Source organism: Ovis aries, chromosome 3, assembly GCF_016772045.2.
Source record: "Ovis aries strain OAR_USU_Benz2616 breed Rambouillet chromosome 3, ARS-UI_Ramb_v3.0, whole genome shotgun sequence".
Taxonomy (NCBI): Eukaryota; Metazoa; Chordata; class Mammalia; order Artiodactyla; family Bovidae; genus Ovis; species Ovis aries.
In genome coordinates this window covers 4823482-4842391 of record NC_056056.1, presented here as the reverse complement: position 1 = coordinate 4842391, position 18910 = coordinate 4823482, and the positions used below count along the sequence as shown (strand labels likewise).

The 18910-nt window shown below is 45.8% G+C and overlaps 1 protein-coding gene across 3 annotated transcripts in view; it reads right to left on the bottom strand.

Annotated features, from left to right (window-relative positions):
• MED27 (mediator complex subunit 27) overlaps window positions 1-18910 on the bottom strand; it is a 216108-nt gene that overhangs the window by 135233 nt on the left and 61965 nt on the right. For all 3 annotated transcript variants that reach the window (XM_004007131.5, XM_027966245.3, XM_042248035.2), the window contains exon 3: window positions 11057-11187. In XM_004007131.5, the coding sequence (XP_004007180.2) occupies window positions 11057-11187 (131 nt within the window). The remainder of the gene's footprint in view (window positions 1-11056; window positions 11188-18910) is intronic.

Below are 18910 nucleotides of genomic sequence, written 5' to 3'. Positions count from 1 at the left end.
TGTTGGCAATTTGATCTCTGATTCCTCTGCCTTTTCTAAATCCAGCTTGAACATCTGGAAGTTCACGGTTCACGTACTGTTAAAGCCTGGCTTGGAGAACTTTGGGCATTACTTTACTAGCGTGTGTGATGAGTGCAATTGTGCGGTAGTTTGAGCATTCTTTGGCATTGCCTTTCCTTGGGATTGGAATGAACACTGACCTTTTCCAGTCCTGTGGCCACTGCTGAGTTTTACAAATTTGCTGGCATATGAGTGCAGCACTTTCACAGCATCGTCTTCTAGGATTTGAAATAGCTCAACTGGAATGCCATCACCTCCACTAGCTTTGTTTGTAGGGATGCTCCCTAAGACCCATTTGACTTCGCATTCTAGGATGTCTGGCTCTATATGAGTGATCACACCATCGCGGTTATCTTGGTCATGAAGATCTTTTTTGTACAGTTCTTCTGTGCATTCTTGCAACCTCTTCTTAATATCTTCTGCTTCTGTTAGGTTCACACTGTTTTTGTCCTTTATTGTGCCCATCTTTACGTGAAATGTTCCCTTGGTATCTCCAATTTTCTTGACGAGATCTCTAGTCTTTCCTATTCTATTGTTTTCCTCTATTTCTTTGCATTGATCACTAAGGAAGGCTTTCTTATCTCTCCTTGTTATTCTTTGGAACTCTGCATTCAAATGGCTATATCTTTCCTTTTCTTCTTTGCCTTTCGTGTCTTTTCTCTTCTCAGCTATTTGTAAGGCCTCATCAGACAGCCATTTTGCCTTTTTGCATTTCTTTTTCTTGGGGATAGTCTTGATCCCTGTCTCCTGTACAGTGTCATGAACCTCCATCCATAGGTATTCAGATACTCTATCAGATCTAATCCCTTGAATTTATTTGTCACTTCCACTGTATAATCATAAGGGATTTGATTTAGGTCATACCTGAATGGTCTAGTGGTTTTCCTTACTTTCTTCAATTTAAGTCTGAATTTGGCAATAAGAAGTTCATGATCTGAGTGACCGTAACCTCCTGGTCTTGTTTTTGCTGACTGTGTAGGGCTTCTCCGCATTTGGCTGCAAAGAATATAAACAATCTGATTTTGGTATTGACCATCTGGTGATGTCCATGTGTAGAGTCTTCTCTTGTGTTGTTGGAAGAGGGTGTTTGCTATGACCAGCACATTCTCTTGGCAAAATTCTGTTAGCCGTTGATCTGCTTCATTTTGTACACCAGGGGCAAATGTGCCTATTCCTCCAGGTAGTTCTTGACTTCCTACTTTTGCATTCTAGTCCCCTAAAATGAAGAGGACTTTCTTTTTGGCTGGACCCCCCAGGGAAGTCCCTTCCCCAACACTTTTGAGAAGTGGGAGGCATGGAGTGTAAGCAGGTCCATATTGCTTCTCCCAAGGCTTGTGGGTGCCTCCAACCTAACCAGCTTCACAGGCAACTCATTCTCTTCTATCTGTTTATACAGACAGGAGTACTTGAACACCTTACAGTGCCAGCTTGATTAAGTACACGTCCAGCCTACAGAGAGGGCTTGGTGAATGCCAGAAAATGAGACTGGATCTAGGACTCGCTGCTGGCTTCCTGCCGGGGCCCAGCACTCCTGAGGACGGTGAGCCCAGGAAACTGGCTGGCTGACGCCAGGCACGGCAGCTCTCCTGGCCATCTGAAGTACGAGGAGGATCTCGACCACCTGCGGCTTTCAGCAGGCAGCTATTAGCTGAACTAAATACGGTTTTCTCAAGGGGAGAGGAGGATCTTTTACAACACATATGCTAATGAAGCACCACGACGTAGAGCATTTAAAGCAAAATGTCCCTATATTTATTCTCCATAGACAGATTTTTACATTAATATTTATGAGGGATTCCTCGTTTATTTCTCCTGGAGATTTTTCTCCTGCCCAAACAGAGGGATAAAAGATAAGTAACATGAACCAATTATCTTTTTAACAGCTACAAAGGACTACCTTATTTAGCTGCATTCTTCCACTTGATTAACTGTCCTAAAACAATGCTTTGCACACCCCAGCCCTGCTCATGAGCCCCCAGGGCCTGCTGCCCTCGCGGTGGTCGCTATGAGGCCTCCGCCTGCCTTTCAGGCCCTGCCTGCTGCTGGAGCCTGCAGATCCAGTCCTGTGCCCCATGCAGCAGAGGCATCTTCGCATGCTCACTTGCAGGCACCCCTGCGCCTGGTGCTCAGCCACGGATTCCTTTGACTTCCGGCTGTGCTGGGTCTTCGTCACTGTGCTCGGGCTTTCTCCAGGCGCGGTGATAAAGACTGCTTGCTGGCTGCCGTGTGCGGGCTGGAGTGTGGGCTCCTGTCACAGCGGAGCACAGGCTTACTGACCTGAGGCACATGCAATCTTCCCGGACCAGGGATCAAACCCGCGTCCCCAGCATTGGCAGGTGGACTCCTAATCAGTGGAGAAGTCCTGGTTCCCATCCACTTAAATATCCAACGCTCAATGCTTCCAGTTTACTGAGAGCCATGAGCAGCACAAACGATGACGACCAGCACATCTTGTAAAAAGACATTCTTGCCTCAGCAGCTGGGCGGGGAGCGAGGGCTGGTTCACTCAGGCGAGCCAAGACTGGGCAGGAAGGGGATGCAGGGATCCCTGGTCCCCAAGGAGTTTCCAGTCTCAACAAAACACAAGGCAGAGAGCGGCAAAGCCAGAGGCATTTGGCTACCACATGGAAGTTGTACAGAGCCGGGAGCGGACAGTTTCTTTCTGCCCAGTCCCTGAACCACATTTTCCCCTCCCCAGCCAATGCTGCAGACAGAGAAAGACACTTTCCTCCTCCGCCTGCCAATAACACTAGCAATAAACATAGAAAAGGACATTTCAAGAACTATTACTGACAGCGTCTTCTCTGGGCCCTCAAAAGCTCTAAAGAGCAAGAACAGGCGACAGCGGCGCCTGGATGCACGAGAAGATGATCCTGCACCCTCGGCTTTGAACGCCTTCAGATTCGATTTTGAGGCAAATGGAAAACAAACAAATGTGAACAGCAACAAAAAAGCAGAGAGAGAAAATGAAATGGCGCTTGTGCAGTTAAACTTTTACAATCCAATTGGGCAAGGCCCCAGGCTCTTCTCTGAGTCCCCTTTGCGGTTCAGGGTGCAGTGGGCTGCAAGGAGCTCGGAGTACAAGGTATCTGACCATCAAGGTTTCTTTTTGTCACTGTGTCGAGGTGGTCTGACAAGATTTTATGGTGTTCTTGCCTCTTTCCCAGCCTCAATGATACAACCTCAACACAGGCAGGTACACAAGTTCCTATCAACCTTTTATTCTTTGCATAAAAAACTGGCTGAACCTGACAGCATGGAAATTATTTTTTGACAAACAGAGGAATACAGTGAATTACTCCAATATTTTGGCCAATGAGCGAAAAACTGACTCATTTGAAAAGACCCTGATGCTGGGAAAGACTGAAGGTGGGAGGAGAAGGGGATGACAGAGGATGAGATGGTTGGATGGCATCACCGACTCAATGGACATGAGTTTGAGTAAATTCCATGAGTTGGTGATGGACAGGGAGGCCTGGCGTGCTGTAGTCCATGGGGTCACAAAGAGTCAGATGTGACTCAGCGACTGAACTGAACTGTTGTTCAGTCTCTAAGTCGTGTCTGACTCTGTCCTACCCCATGGACTGTAGCATGCCAGGCTCCTGCGTCCTCCACTATCGCCCAGAGTTTGCCCAAATTTACGCCCACTGAGTCAGTGATCTAACCATCTCATCCTCTGCTACCCCCTTTCCCTGTGAACACTCCCATCCAAATTTAGGATGCTGGATAGATTTTGATAAATTCTTTTTTGAGATAAGGCTGATATCCCTCACTATTCCTGGACACAGCTCCAGTCTTGTAGGAAGAAGACAAAGAAGTAACGAGTCAGACAGCTTCTATATGACTGATGTTAATAAATGAGCTTCTGTGGTCTTGGTTATTGGAAACTGATCTCTTCCTTATTAATATGGTCCCACAATGGAGAGAAAGATTTCTCCATGTTCTAGCATGCAAACAATGTTTTAATCTTTAATTATATTCTCAATTTCAACTCTTCTGGAGAGTGAGAGCCACCAAGGCCTAGGATTATTTCTTTATTACACAGCCTCTCAGTGGTATCTAATGAATATTGTTACTTAATACATGCCAGTAGGGGAAAGGGGAATTTTGTGAATCTCTACTCAAGTTTTGATGACTTTTTGCCAACCTCAAGGAAACTTAAAAGCTGCAAAGTTCTCTGTTTCCTTTCGGGGACACTCAGAACAGCCAACAACACACTGGCTCTGCTCCCCAGCTGAGGCCCAGGGAGTGCAGGCCTGGCAAATAAGCAACCTGGATGAGGGGATTACAGGAGGTGATGCTGTATATTTCTAAAACTCACGGCAATCAATCGGTTTGCTTCTCATTTGTGGTATATTAACTGATGCTTTGAAAGTGAAAAGTGAAAAATCCTTAGTCACTGTCATGTCCAGCTCCTTGCAACCCCATGAACTGTAGCCCGCCAGGCTCCTCTGTCGGTGGGGTTCTCCAGGCAAGAATACTGGAGTGGGCATGTCCTCCTCCAGGGGATCTTCCCAGCCCAGGACTGAACCCCTCCTGTATTGCAGGTGGATCCTTTATCATCTGAGCCTCCTCTGCTCAGAGACAAACTAAACTCCCATGAAAAGAGATGCCAAACATTCCTGTTCAGGGCTCCTCTCACCATCTGAGGTGAAGCACTTAAATATAAACCTATCAACATACAACCAAATGCTGCCCTCAACAAAATATCAAGATCCTCGGGAGGCAAAACAAAGCCCAAGTAATCAAGAGAAGGGTTAGGTAGCTGCAAGGAAGCAGGGTCACAGTCACTATCAAATGACGGCTAAATCAGGGCTTCTGTAATAGCAAAGCAAACACAGAAACCTGGAGTTTCATCTCTGTGCGGCTGAGGAAAAAACTCATAGAAAAGGTCTAGGAAAATCAGCAACAGGAGAGAGAATGATGTAATGGCCAGGAAGCTACAGGAAGAGACCCGGGTTTTGTATGCTCATCCTGGCAAATATTTGCCTTTCTCAATTTCAACGTCAATGACCACGAAGAGCGGGGGCCCTCATTCATCACTGTCACCCAGCACGGATCCACGTCTCCGCTTTGCTCTCCAGGTCTCCTGGCAGTTTCACATTAAGCAAGAGACAACAGGAGCCTCTCCCTTTCGAGAGCAGAGGCAGCACCTACCACGTGCCTTAGTGAGAATCCAGTCACCTATACAAGCACCGTGTGTGATTTCAAGTCCATGATCTTCTCGGGAGCTAGTGTGCAAGGCAGTGGCAGAATATGAGCCTTTCAGTTCAACTTCCAGAACCCAATCAGTGGCCATACCGAGACAATCTGCTGTTCAAACACTGGAACCCTGAGGTGGCCAAGCGGTGTCATTATGCCAGTGACTGCCTCCATCGGTGGCATTTCTCCCCAGCAACACTTGTCCCGGCACGTGGTTTTTGTATGTCATTATTACTCAAACTCGAGGTAGGTCATCCAAGAGCAGGAGCAGGAAGTGAAGATGCCTCGCACTCTCAGAGATATGAGACAACACTGAAGCAGACGCCAAAGGATGAGGAAGTGCCACTAGTGTGCTCCCGAGAACAGTTAGGAATCATGTTCAGCAATAAAATGGAGCAGAGCTCTAACACACACGAACCAATCTCCAAAACATCACGTCGCACAAAAGCAGCCCAGGAGAAAGCACTGTGTTCCGCATGACTCCGTTTACGAGGAGTGCTAGAAGAGGCGAAACTGGAGAACGGGGATCGGAATCAGAACGCTTGTTGCCTGGGGCAGCCGAGAAACTGGAGGCAAGTGCAGTCAAGTCTTTCAAGGAGCTGTGCTGTAGACAGGCGCGGGGGTGGGAAGGTGAAAGAGGAGGCACTAGGAGTCGGTGTTCTCCCAGGAGATGGTTCTGGGGTTCGCCCATTTCCATTCTACCAAGAGCGAAGGAGGAGAAAGGTAACACGGACGGGGTGGGAGAGAAACAGGGGGCCCCTGCAGAAATGCTTGGGAGCAGGTGAGGGGGCACTGGACCCAGTGAATGAGCAGAAGGGCCGCTCTGGGCTGCGAGCAGGGCCGGCGCATCCCCAGGGATGAGAGAAGGCGGCCTCTGAAGTGCCCCTAGTCTCACAGGCAGGACCTCTTCACAAACCATAAGGTGATACCCAGAAACCGCCTGGCGTCACAACCTCCAGCATGGGGGGGGAGGGGCGGGGCAGGTAATACTTTTAAAAATAACCTTTCTGTAAAACAAATAATTTTTTTCCCCCTCAAACCTAAGTGAAACCTGGAACTTCCCTGATGGTCCAGTGGCTAAGATTCCAAGCTCCCAATGCAGTGGTGCGGGTTCGAATCCTGGTTGGGAAACTAGATCCCACACGCCAGTGAAGCCAAATAAATGAAAATAAGTATTTAAAAAAAAAACCTGAATGAGATCTACATGCGCAAAATAAGAACACACAAGGCTCTTTCACCTCTGATGAAACCCAGGAGTCACACTGATTGTGTGTGACTTGGCCACAATGATTAAAACCAACACCCCACGCTGCCACAAGAGTACATGGAGCGAGGTCTCATAGAGCTGAAGCTGCCATCCACGACGGCACAAGGAAATAAGGCGCCAGCTGACACACAGGGATCTCCAGGTGCAACTTACAGGTCAGTCAAGTGTGACAGCCACTTCCCAGACTGAGCCCAGTCTCACAAGGTCAAAGGCGAACAATGTTTACCCAGCAACAGGGGACACAGCCTCCTTTATGAAAATGATGGTGTCTGTTCTTCTGCAAAAGACTTAAGAAGACTCGGGAATCTGGGAGTGAGGTCGCTTCACCAGGGCCCTCTGAATGCTAATATAGGATCAGAGATCTTTCATCACGAACAGCATCTTGTTTCCTTACAAGCGTCTTTGGAAGGGGAGAAAAATATGAATCGTTAATCCCACAAATCACTAATCCTCTGGGAACTTGGCGGGGGTGGGGGTGGGGGGGTGCGTGAGGCATGGAATCTGAGTCTTCAAAGACTATTGCTTTTAAAGCCAACTGCACTTTAAAAACAAACACATCAATGATGGTACAAACCTCCTGCATTCTTGCCACAACTGTGGTCTCAGCACGCTCAGGAAGAGGCTTCGGGGCAGCAGCTTCCACACCACCCAACTGCTGACACAAGCCAACCCAAGCGCCTCCGCACTAGCAGACACACAGAGTTCTAGGGGAGGGCGGGCGAGGAGGCCAGCCCCTGGCCCTTAACCGCCGCCTCCACTGTTTAGAAATAAACCCTTTCCCCAGAGTTCTGTAGGCCTATGCAAGAAAGCTCCTAGCTCTCCACGAGGAAGCCTCCATCCCTCCCGGCCGGCAGCGGAGAAATTCAGTGAGTCTGGTGCCCGCGTGGGCTCTCTTGGCGCTGCCGTGGCGTTCTCGAGCACGTGAGGATCCGGCCCTTGGGACCCGGCACGCTTGACTATGAAGCTGCAGTCTGGTCATCCCCTGCTGCTCGTCTGTTCCTCTGTGTCTACTCAGAGCATCCCCAAAGCCAAAATCCTGTCTTATTCGTCTCCAAATCCCCAGCTCAGAGCACAGAACCCAGCACCTGTAGGCCCCAAGTAAATATCTGCTGGATAAACAAGAGAATGGGGCTCACAGGCCCCACCACCCGACTCTCTGTGCAGTGTCTCTCCTCTTTGGCAATCGTGGTGGTTTTAAAACATGTCTGCAAATTTGGACACTCCTTCCTTCAGAAGAGAGCACCTCACCTTCTCCCCACGAGTGTCAGTCAGACTCGGCAGCTCATTCCTAATCCACAGAACAGGTGGAACTGATGCTACACATCTTGAGGTGAGGCCATAAAAAGGACAGGCTCTGCCTGGCTCGCCTGCCCTGGGAGAGTCACCCGCATGTCCAGAGGACGCTCAGGCAGCCTGCGGAGAGGCCTGTGTGGGGAGGAACTGAGGTCTCCCACCAACAGCCAACCCCAAATTGCCTGCCACGCGAGTGACCACCTTCGAAGTGGCCTTTGGACCCTGGTCCAACTTTCAGATGCCTGTGGTCCTGGCTATCTGACGGCAGTGTTATGAGAGGCTCTGAACCAGGTTACTCCCGGACTCCAGACCCACAGAAAATATGGGTGATCATGTTTACTGTCGTTAAACCCACCAAGTCTGGGGCAATTTGTAGCAACAGATGAAAATGCAGCAACCCTGGGGCATTTCGGTGATATCTTTAAGGGAGTTCACAAGACATTTCCTTAAAGACAAAGTTTATGGTCATACCATGTTTATAGTAAGAGTTCTGTAATGAGGAAATGTCCTATAGATAAAACCACAACACGGCTGATTAACAGGCAATTTTAAATACTCCATGGGTCAAATTATACTACCTTAAAACCTAACAACTACAATAAATGTTGGGATGTGATATAGAAGAACAGTATCACAAGACATTTCTTCTTAAAGGCTGGTTTTTGTTTTTAAAAATTATATATTACACATGCATAGGGAAAAAATCTAGAACAGCCATCAAAACTGTAACGGTAACTTTATCAGGATGACAGCACTATTATTTTTTCTTTTTTAATAATCTTTGACTTTTTTTTCAAAATCTACAATATGTATATATTACTAGTTTCTTTTTTTTTTTTTTTACAATGTATGATTCAATTAGGTCAGCAGCTATGCCATATACTGGTGTCTCTACTCCTGACAACTAACACAGTAAGTGGCACATAGTAGGTGCTCAGTAAAAGCAAACAGAATGTCCTTTAGTTATAGATCCTGCTACTGGACAGCTGCTCTAAAAAGGGATGTCAGGATAATGTGAATCCACAAAGCTCAAGGATATGAAAAGGCTGCAGTCAATTTTCACAGGAAAAGAGGCATCAAGCATAGGAAATCATTTCAACACTGGGTTCTTAGGCCACGGGAACCACTTTTCTCTTTGAAACTAAGTATTTTGAGTGATTTATTATAAATTTATAATGACAGTTGTGAACACCCAGCTTTTTTTTCTCGGCATGAGAACAGAGTCTGTTGATTGCCTTGCTGCTTAAAATAGTTTCTAAGTGTCCTCATAATAGCATGTCACCTGTAAACAGGTTTCAAGCCAATGCAAATTAACAAATGGTGAACAGATGGACTAAGAACTGACTTTTGTCGGGAGAGAGTTAGCAACAAACACTTCTGGCTCCAGTCTTGTGGGACCATTAGAAAGTCTTTCACTTCTCACCACGCATCCTGCCTCAGTGGACAAGCCATGCAGGGAGGATGACAAGTTATAAGGCCCACTAGACTTCTGAAAGCCAAGAGCTGAGATGTGCAGAATCGCCAAGTCAACATGCGCAAAGCATCAGACAGAAGAAGCTTTTTGCCAAATGGTGAAAACCCCCTCTTTCTTGCATCACTCGAGGAAGCTGGCCCTGCGGTCTCTGGAAAGGATGGTGCCTGTGTGTGTGGCAGACAAAAAGGAACTTGCTGGAGGCCAGCTGGTTATGTTCATCCCACCCTGGAAGCAAATGCTGCTGGTGAAGAAAACCTGAAAGTCATACAAATGGTGGGCTGCGAGCATCCACTGGTGAGAAGAGACCCCCCAGAATCATCCCCTGTAGTTTTCCCAGCTCCTCACTGGTCCTTCTCCTCCCTGTTCTCAAGTCTCCCCCAGCACCAGCTCCTTGGAGAGGCCTTCTTTGACCACCTGTTTTAAGCAGCCTCCCCTCCTTACCATCCTATGTGTTCCCTTCAGAAGTACTTATCATAACCAGAAATTACTGTACTAGTTTATTCATTTGCTTAGGGGTACTTGCTTTTTGCCTTTCCTCCCCAGTAAATCAAAAGCTCTGAGAAGATGGGACCATGCCTGTCTTGCCTGTGACTGTATCCCCAAAGCTGGGGACAGTGCACGGCAGACAGGAGGTATAATAAGTATTTGCTAACCAAACACAATACAAATGAGATCCTGTGTAAAGGCAAACAACTGAATCTCCCCTGCAAACCCCCTTCAGACTGGAAACTTCAAAATGTAGTCTGTAACGGAGGATATTAAGGAAAGAGGGTACAATAGGAGAACAGGCTGAGCTGGGCAATGTGTTTAAAAACCAGGTCAAGCCTTTGGGAGGCAGCACCTCTTCCAGGGGAGTCTGTGTGTGGAGTGAAAAAACCACCAGCAAAGACTGGTGTGTTCAATTTATGATTCTACATCACTGAGTGAGCCATGGCTCTCAACTCCTGAGGTTTCGAGTAAAGGCCAATCCAATGGGTGGAAAAACTATGGCATCTTCAAAGGAATACTCCGCAGCAACAAAAAAGAACAAGCAGTCTAACAGCTGTTATGTTGAGTGAAGACAGCTCATATAAAAGTTACATGTGTGACTGCATCTATACGAAGTTCAAGAACAGGTCAAATTAATTGTTCAAAGAAGTCAGGACAGTGGTCAACTTAGGGAGGTGGCAGCCTGTGTACAGGGTGGGAACGTGAGAAGAATTCTCAGGGAGTCCTGGAAGTGGTGGCCAGTGGCGTGATCTAGGTGGAGCTACACAGAGGCAGACACGTGAAAAAACCATCCATCCAAACGTACACTTTACAGCGTCTGTTCTCTCTACTGGGAAAAGGAAGAGCACGCATATTACTCTTCTAAAGAAGAACAAGTGAGCCCGGCACCGATTCTAATCCCAGGGCTACCAGATTCCCTAGACGGCCTGCAGTTTATCAAAGCGTGCTCCTCGGTGGCCTCATTTGTGAAATACAGAGAACTGCACTCACACTCTGCCAACTCTGGGACTGAGAAAGGAAACAAAGAATAAGCCATGAGGTATCTTAACGTCCTAGAGACACACACAGACCAGGTAAACTGGGGAATGCATTGTAACTGCTTCTTTGAAGACCGATGCAAAATAGGTGACCTACGTGTTTGGTCTCCAATCTTAACAGAAATGTTTTTAAAAGAAAGAACGACCTTGCCAAAATGAGTTTCCATTAGCCAAAAACAAGCACAAATTAGAGTTTACCCAGGACGAAAGAACTTTTTCCAACCCATCACTCACTGAGGCGGTAAGACGAGAGTCGTGGGTTGAGCCTTTGGTCTACGTTTAGCAGACACTCCCATCTGGTTAGCGGAACGTTTCAACGACTGTTGATTCAAAAGGCCAGATGCCAGACCTGCGTGGTACTGCAACTGCAGAGGAAAACCAAACAAAAGGGGAAGAAAAATAACATTTGGTAAAAGCAGGACAAGGGCTAGTAAACTATCAATACTTGATACATCTTACCAGCTCAGAACATTTTTAATAATTTCAAATATACCTGCTAACATCTTGCTTCAAGAAATGTATTCATAGGAGATAATCAGACAAGCAGGAAAACAAGCATGAATAAGGATGCTCATCACAGCGTTACAAAATGATAAAGAACCGAAACCAATCTAAAGGCCCAATAATAAGAGGGAAATTGGGTAAATACATAAAGAACTTTACAACATCATTTTGTTGAATTTTTTAAAAAAGGTATTGTAAACAAAGAGGTGCTTAAAAACGTTCTCCAGAAGGTTAAAGCATGCTCTCCAAAAGGTTAACAGTGTATTTCTAAGGAGAATTGTGGTAATTTTTTACTTCTTTTTTCACTTCTGTTCACATTCGCTTTATGTAAATGGTTTTAAAGCTTATGCCATTTTTCAAAAAGAGGATCCAGTGGGTTTCCTTAAAAAAAAAATTAGTTCTAGGAACTCTTGCTACTGTCATGTCTTGCTTGTAATAAAAAACATAACTCACAGACCACTGTGGTCAACAGGAGCACAACAGACTGATCATAAACAGATTCAAACATACAGCTGGGCTGTTGTTCCCAGTGGCTAAGATACAAGTATCGATCACAAAAATAAGCACAGGAATGTATCTCATGACAGTGTACACAAATGGATACAGGCTCACTGAAGAGAACTGGCTGAAGAAGTTAATTCCACTCCATGCACATGAGTTGGAACAATACAAGCGAGGACGCGGCAGACTCTAAGCGGGCTCAGGGCCAGCATCGTTCGCTTTGTTTTGACAGACTGCTGAGCTTCGAGGTTACTCAGAACAGATCATTTTACTCCTCTAGACTTTCTCTATTGGAAAAGAGAAATAATACTGCCTAGTTCTAAACCAAACAGGACTTATATCCCATACTTTTGTACTTTAGATGTGAAGAGTTGTCATCCATCTCTATAACAAAATTATCCCTGAAAGGTATCCCAATTTTGAACAGATGTAAATAAAACATTCGAACTTGAAAACATCAAGCTAAGAAACTTGGATTGAGAACATTTATAACATCCAACATGTTTCTTTTTTCCTCCTCAAATTAAGCAAGGTCTTTCAAACATTTATTTAGAATTAACTGAATATACAAATAGTAATTCATTCTGCAGCTCTGAATTTCTTTTCAAAATGCTCTTCCATGGATAGATTTCCTTTGCAGAGTCAGCTACATTACAGCTCATGGTAATGAAATTGGTGACCACCATATAAAAGGGGTTGGGCCCTGGATGCAAAGGGTAATAACGTCCTGAAAAATAAATGGCCTCCCGTAAAGCCACTGGGCTGCACACAAACAGAGAGTGAAAGAAAACACAACCAATTGAAATGATCTGCTTCTTGAAAGTAGCTATAAAAATGAAGCTATCCAGTGACCCAGGAAAGACCGAAATGTCTGTGTTTGGAGCATCCATATTGCTTTTTAACAGGCTCTTGATTTACTTGGTCGATTTGCTATGGGAGCCTTATGGCTGCACAATACAAGACAGAGACATATCACATTCATAATAAAAACGGAGCTCTTCTCGAGGTGGAAAAAGGGGGGTATAATTTGGCTGTAACAACTCATCGCAGACCAATGAATTTTGCTCAAATTTATTTTTCTCCTACAGATTTCTTAAATGGGAAATCAATGGAAGCAAGGGACAGTACAAGTTTGAAAGACAATGTTTCAAAATGTCAGCTACTTGGGTTTCGATCCTCCCCACCAGAATTTGCAATGAGTGCAATATGCATGGGGCTTTATGGAATTAAAGGGAAAGACAGCTTGGCAGGGGACCCTCCTGGCTCCAGGAACCATCTCTCCTTCTGGCTCTCCTTCTCCTTTGTATCTTATTAGGGTCCATGCAAGCTCAGCCATTCCAGCCCTGCTGACTCTTTTGAGTGGAAGAGTCCTGCTAACTATGCAGAGTGGCAGGGTGATTTTGTCCACCTGGCATCATTTTGATCATTTGCTCAAACAAACAAAAACCCCCAAACAGCAGAAATGCATGCTAGCTGCTGCCTGTCTTTCCCAGGGTTCCGATGAGACTTCTACCATCTTGGATGCTCTCAATGTAGGCCACACCCGAGAGCACATGGAGATGGAAGGAGTTTTCTTCTCCCAGAACAAAACCTGCCCTTGAAAGCTGACTCACAGTGATTAAGCGACATTTGTTAATCATATATACGGTTCCCAGTTTCCAGGAACACAGCTCCGACTGTCAAGATCTATAAGGGGCCCATTAAATATTTACCGAAGCATCTTTATAATGGGAGAAAAGGTCAAAGTTAATAAAACTGACAGGCAGCTCCTGTCCAACTGGATTTATACATTATTTAAGCACTAAATACTCTATTCCATGAAACACTGCGTAGATCTGCAAAGACTCTTGGAAAATGTTCACTCAGCCAAAGGTTTTAAAACAGCAGAAGGGAGTTCAGAGCTAATCCACAAATTAACATTAAGAACATATCACTCCTCAAAATACTGCCATACGTGTTCAATTACAGGTTCGGTAATATTTTCTATAAAAATATATTTCAATAAACATACTTTGCTCCAAATGTCTGTGGCATGGAAACAACTCGATTTCAAAAGGCAACTTATCAAAGTTATAATGTGATTTTTCTATCCAAGATCATTTCTCCACTAACCAGCAAGAGTAAAATGTAAGTGGGAGAGAAATAAAACAGTCCATTCTCTGAACTTCCACGTCTCGCAGCTGGGGAACGGGAGTGCTGTGTGGCCAGCTGGGGGGAGGGGTCTTTATTGCCTGCTGCTTGGCAGTCCTAGCTATTTCCATGTTCTCTGAATTTTGAGAGAAAATTTCTCAGTTCCAAGAGAAACCTATCTGTTCATGTCAAACTTCTACTTTCTATAACAAACGTCATATTTTTTGGTCAATTCTCAACCTAAAACCTTTTCTAATCAATTATACCTACTAATTAGCTCTCTGCCTGCGAAATTTTCAATACCTCATAATGATCTGAGGGAAACACCACTTTGAATTAGGAAAACCTTGATTTACTGAATAAATGCTATTTTAGTAATATTAGACATGCACAAGTGTGGAATGTGATCAGGTTCTGGTGAATTCCAATGTACAGACTAAGAGCCTCTCGAACATGCTGCTGGACCTGCTGCTAATAAAAGCTGTGCGACCTTACATGGCTCATTCGCATTATGTTTTCTCCAAGGACCCACCGAGCTCTGAGGTTTAATTCCAAGCTCTAGGCTTCTAAAGACATCACGAGGGTATTTGGCTTCACCAAAAACTGGTGAAGTAACGTCCCTACAATTTCACACAACAGCAAACCCTTTTCCTCTGGATAGCCTAAGGTCTTTATTTTTAAAGTCCAAATTATTGAGGCTCAAATCCAGTTAGCTTTAATATGCTTCAAATTACAAATGACAAAACAGACTGAGAGGAAACAATATGAAAGGAAATTATTTTAAAAACAGAACTCAAATGCAAAGTTTCTGATTTAAATCTCAGGTTCAGAAAATGAAGTGAGCAATGGTCCGCTTAGTTAGACCTCCAACTGGTTTTCCATGTTCCACACTGTTCTGAATGCTCTACCTGCTCCAAGATAAATAAAGGACATGTTTTGCAATAGACAGAAGTTTGAGAAGAAAACAGAAGGAAATTCATCCCACTGATCACATTCAATATACCGATTATTTTCTTTTCCATCAAAGGCTTCTTGGGGGAGGAGGGGAGCAAGTTAAAAACAGCAATGACAGATTCTCCTTAACCTTAAGGCATTTCAACTCCATCTTAAAAAAATCACTTTACACAGAATTACATATAGGTTCCTAACAATGCTAGGAAGACACATTGGTACTTCTAGTAACTAAACCCTCTGGATGAAGAATGTGATAGAGCCAAGCTATGATAAATTTTGGCTGCCTGAGTGCAGGGGGCCCACAGAAGGGGAAGAAGAGATGAAGGGCTGGAGAGCCCCACCCCTCCTCCCTGCACAGAGCTCCTCTCTTTGGCACGTGGCATCCAGGTAGGGAGGCCTGGTGTTCTTTCTTGGGCCAGGGGTGAAGCTGGCCACGAGGGAGACATACAGTGAGGACACAGCCTTGTTACTACTGATAACTCTGTATTCTCTACAGCGTGCAAGGTAGTGCGTTAAGTACAGGAGATGCTAATGGATTTGTCAACTGACAAGTGGGCTGGCCAACAGGAGACTCTGCCCTGGCCTGGCCTGTGGCTGGAGCCAACCTAGAGAACAGAACGATTCCATCAGACAGCCCTCTCGCAGCTGGTTTCCAACAGAAGCAGACTCTCGGCTTTGCAGATGTTCACTGTCACGACAGAGCCACGAGAGTCCTGCCTCCCACTTACTCTAAACGCTAAAAAGCAGGAGTGCCGAACCCCTCTGCAGGCTTGAGCTCAGGAAAAGACCTTCCTAGGGGCTGCCCTCCGATTGCTTCAGTCCTCCAATCGCTCGCAGAATTCTAACGTCCGAGAGCAGGCCTGGGGAAGCCACCCTCCACCTCCACTCCACCCCACTTTACGGGAGAGGAGACTCTGATCATAAAGAGGTCACCAGCCAGGGTCTCACGCATCGTGAAAGGGAAACAGGCCATTCAGGGCTCAGCTCCCATTCTTTGTCCCGTTGTCTTACGTGTGCTGCATCTTTTTAACCGCGCGCCTGGCATTTGTTATCACTGCTCAGGCCGTGAAACGCAGCCCTTCTTCTCAGGCCAGGAACCAAGGCTGAGGGAAGGAGCATGGAGCGTCGCCAGCATTTGCCGGCTCCTGTCTGCTCCCTCACTCTCACCTTTCAGCGCTGAGATGTCACACGCCTTTTTCCTCCTACTGACTCCAGTCATGTCTAAGGTGGGGAGTTTGAGGAAGTTCTAAATGCTCTCACTTTACGGTTTTAATACCATTTAGCAACAAAAACTTCAAAGACAAAAGAATCGAGAAACCACAGACACCTCAAGATTGTCAAAAACCTAGTTTCTAGACTCAGCAGTTTCTAGACTCATCAAAAACCTAGTTTCTAGACTCAGCAGTAACACATCTGACCTTGCTAGCAGCCTTGACAGTGTCCTAATGGGGCAACTGTGCTTGTGGAGTGCTTCGTGGGTTTTTATAAATCATCTTATTGCCCAGGAGCAGCCACATGCATAATCTGTTTTCACTTAGGATTCTCTTTGAGAATTTCTGTAATATATCATGACAGTAACAGGTAAGGACATTAGCCATGGAGGACCACTTCCCCTGCAGAGCGCTGACCAGAACAGCCAGAGCTGGTGGGCCTAAGGGCACTGAAAATCCTTCCAAGAGGCGTGAGCGCGCACTAGGCTCCCGGCGCCAAGCCAGGGACACACGGCACCTGGGTCAACTCACCCACCAACACGTGGATTGAGCCACAGGCCACGAAGCTGCCATATGCATGTGCGGCACGGGCGGGTGGGGGAGGCTCCTGCGAGAGTCTCACTCTCATACTTAGGAGTCATATTTCTCCTAAACCATTAAGCTTTCAACTAAAAGCAATATTTGTGCAAAACTAGGAACACTTCGTCACCACTTTGAGTTGCAAAGACCTTTGCCCCTCATTATTGAAATGTATTTTGTTCCCAGCTAATGAGAAAGAACCATGTCTTACAATAAAGCCCTGTTTCCTCTTTTAAACATAACTCTAAAGAAAGAATTAAGCAAGGTTGCCTGGTATTATCTGTGCCAAGGAAAACAGCTACAGAAAAATACCATAAATCTAATTGTTTTGCTTGGGTTTTTATCTAAATATTAGACAATGATATTAGCTTCTTTTCTCCTTTTATCTCCTAATGCTTCTTTCAAATAGCCAGTATGAAAGAAAGAAAGAAAGAAAGAAAAACACCCTCAGATTTGAGCTTTTATGGGTAAATGATCTCTTTACTTGGGCAAAACAGCATCAATAAACCATAAGAAGGAAGCCTCCAATGTATTTGCCCATTTGTTCTCTACTGGGTTCAGGCCTTTCAATTACCATGAAAGCAGGACACAAACCAAGGGGCCCGCTCCGGCTCAGCTGCGGCATCATTCACCTCCCAGAGGCCGTCTGGGCTTCTGCTTCCTGCACGTGAATCCTCAAATGTCCAGACTTTAAAACTGTCAAAGTAAATTGAGAGGATGGACAGCAGCCTTTCTCTTTCTTAAATATCTGTAATGTTTAGGCCTGTTTAGAACGGTTCCTCTGGAATGTTTCAGAACTCACACCTTTATTAATAGACCTGTCTCCACAACTGCTTCTGTTTACACTGCAGCTGTATGCACGTTATCATACACAGAAGACGCCAATCAGTCGGAAGAGTTATCACTCAGATATCCAAACAGATTCACTAAAAGGCAAACTGTGAATGCGGCTAGAAATGGAGGAAACATCCATCACAGGGACTATTTGTAGAAGGAGAGAGAAAGCAGACAAAAGAAAGCCAAAAAGGAAAGACGAGCCACAAACACTAACAGACAAGGGTGCTGCCCATCTCCTGTGAACCACCGTACCTTTCACAGCAGGCTCTCAGCCTCTGTACCTGAGGGGTCCCAGAGTGCAATGCCCAAGCTCACAAGGATCTTGGGGGAAGGTCACAGGGCCGCTTAGGAAGATGTAGGCAGGAAATACAAACAGGATCAAGGCAAGTCTGACAGTGCACTGATGAGGGCATCCTAACAGCTTTTTAATGGGCGGTGACATGAGAACACGCTCTCTGAAGAGGACAGCGTGGGGGCAGTCTCGCTCACCCGCATTCCGACTAGAGGAAGCAGCCCGTGTCAGAAGGGCCATCCGCAATTAGGCTTGGACCACCCTAGAATCACTATCCATTCACACACCACACGCGATCCCACAAACACAAAGTGGGTCCCAGCCCTTTCTCCATTCCTGGCCAAAAGAGAAGCGGCAGGGGAGCTGCAGCACCCCGGAATCAGCTCTGTGTTTCCACCAGAAACGCCCAATACGAGCTGTGATTGCACGCCGAAGGCCTGGGTCAGAAGTCTAAAACAGATGGCTAGAATTACACCGAAGGTCCCTTAAGCACTGAAATTCTATGTTGTTGTATTTCTCTATGAAACTGCCTCTGAACTTGCAGTGGTGAAATTTAAATATGTTTTTCAAACACAAACATTGTACCAGTCACCAAAAGTCTCCACTTCAGGCAGTGAAAGAGGGGAAAGGGCTCTCTGCGACGTCTGAGGCCGGGTGTTAGATAAAACCTTACTGTTGTTTAGTCGCTCAGCTGTGTCCCACTCTTTGCAACCCCTTGGACTGTAGCATACCAGGCTTCCCTGTCCTTCACCGCCTCCCAAAGCTTGCTCAAACTCATGTCCACTGAACCAGTGATGCCATCCAACCATCTCATCCTCTGTCGGCCCCTTCTCCTACCGTCAACCCTTCCCAGCATCAGGGTCTTTCCCAGTGAGTTAGCTCTTTGCTCTAAATTAACCCTAGCGTGCAATGCTGGAGGCCCAGCAAGCAGCACATGCCTGCTGACAAACTAGTCTGTTATTCTCCCCAGACACTCGTAGGTGAGGTCTGTGGGAAGAACTGAATATTTCCATATAATAGTTATGTCCCTGGCTATTTCTTTTTCCCTCTTCCTCCCTTAAAAGAAAACGGGGGGTTTTT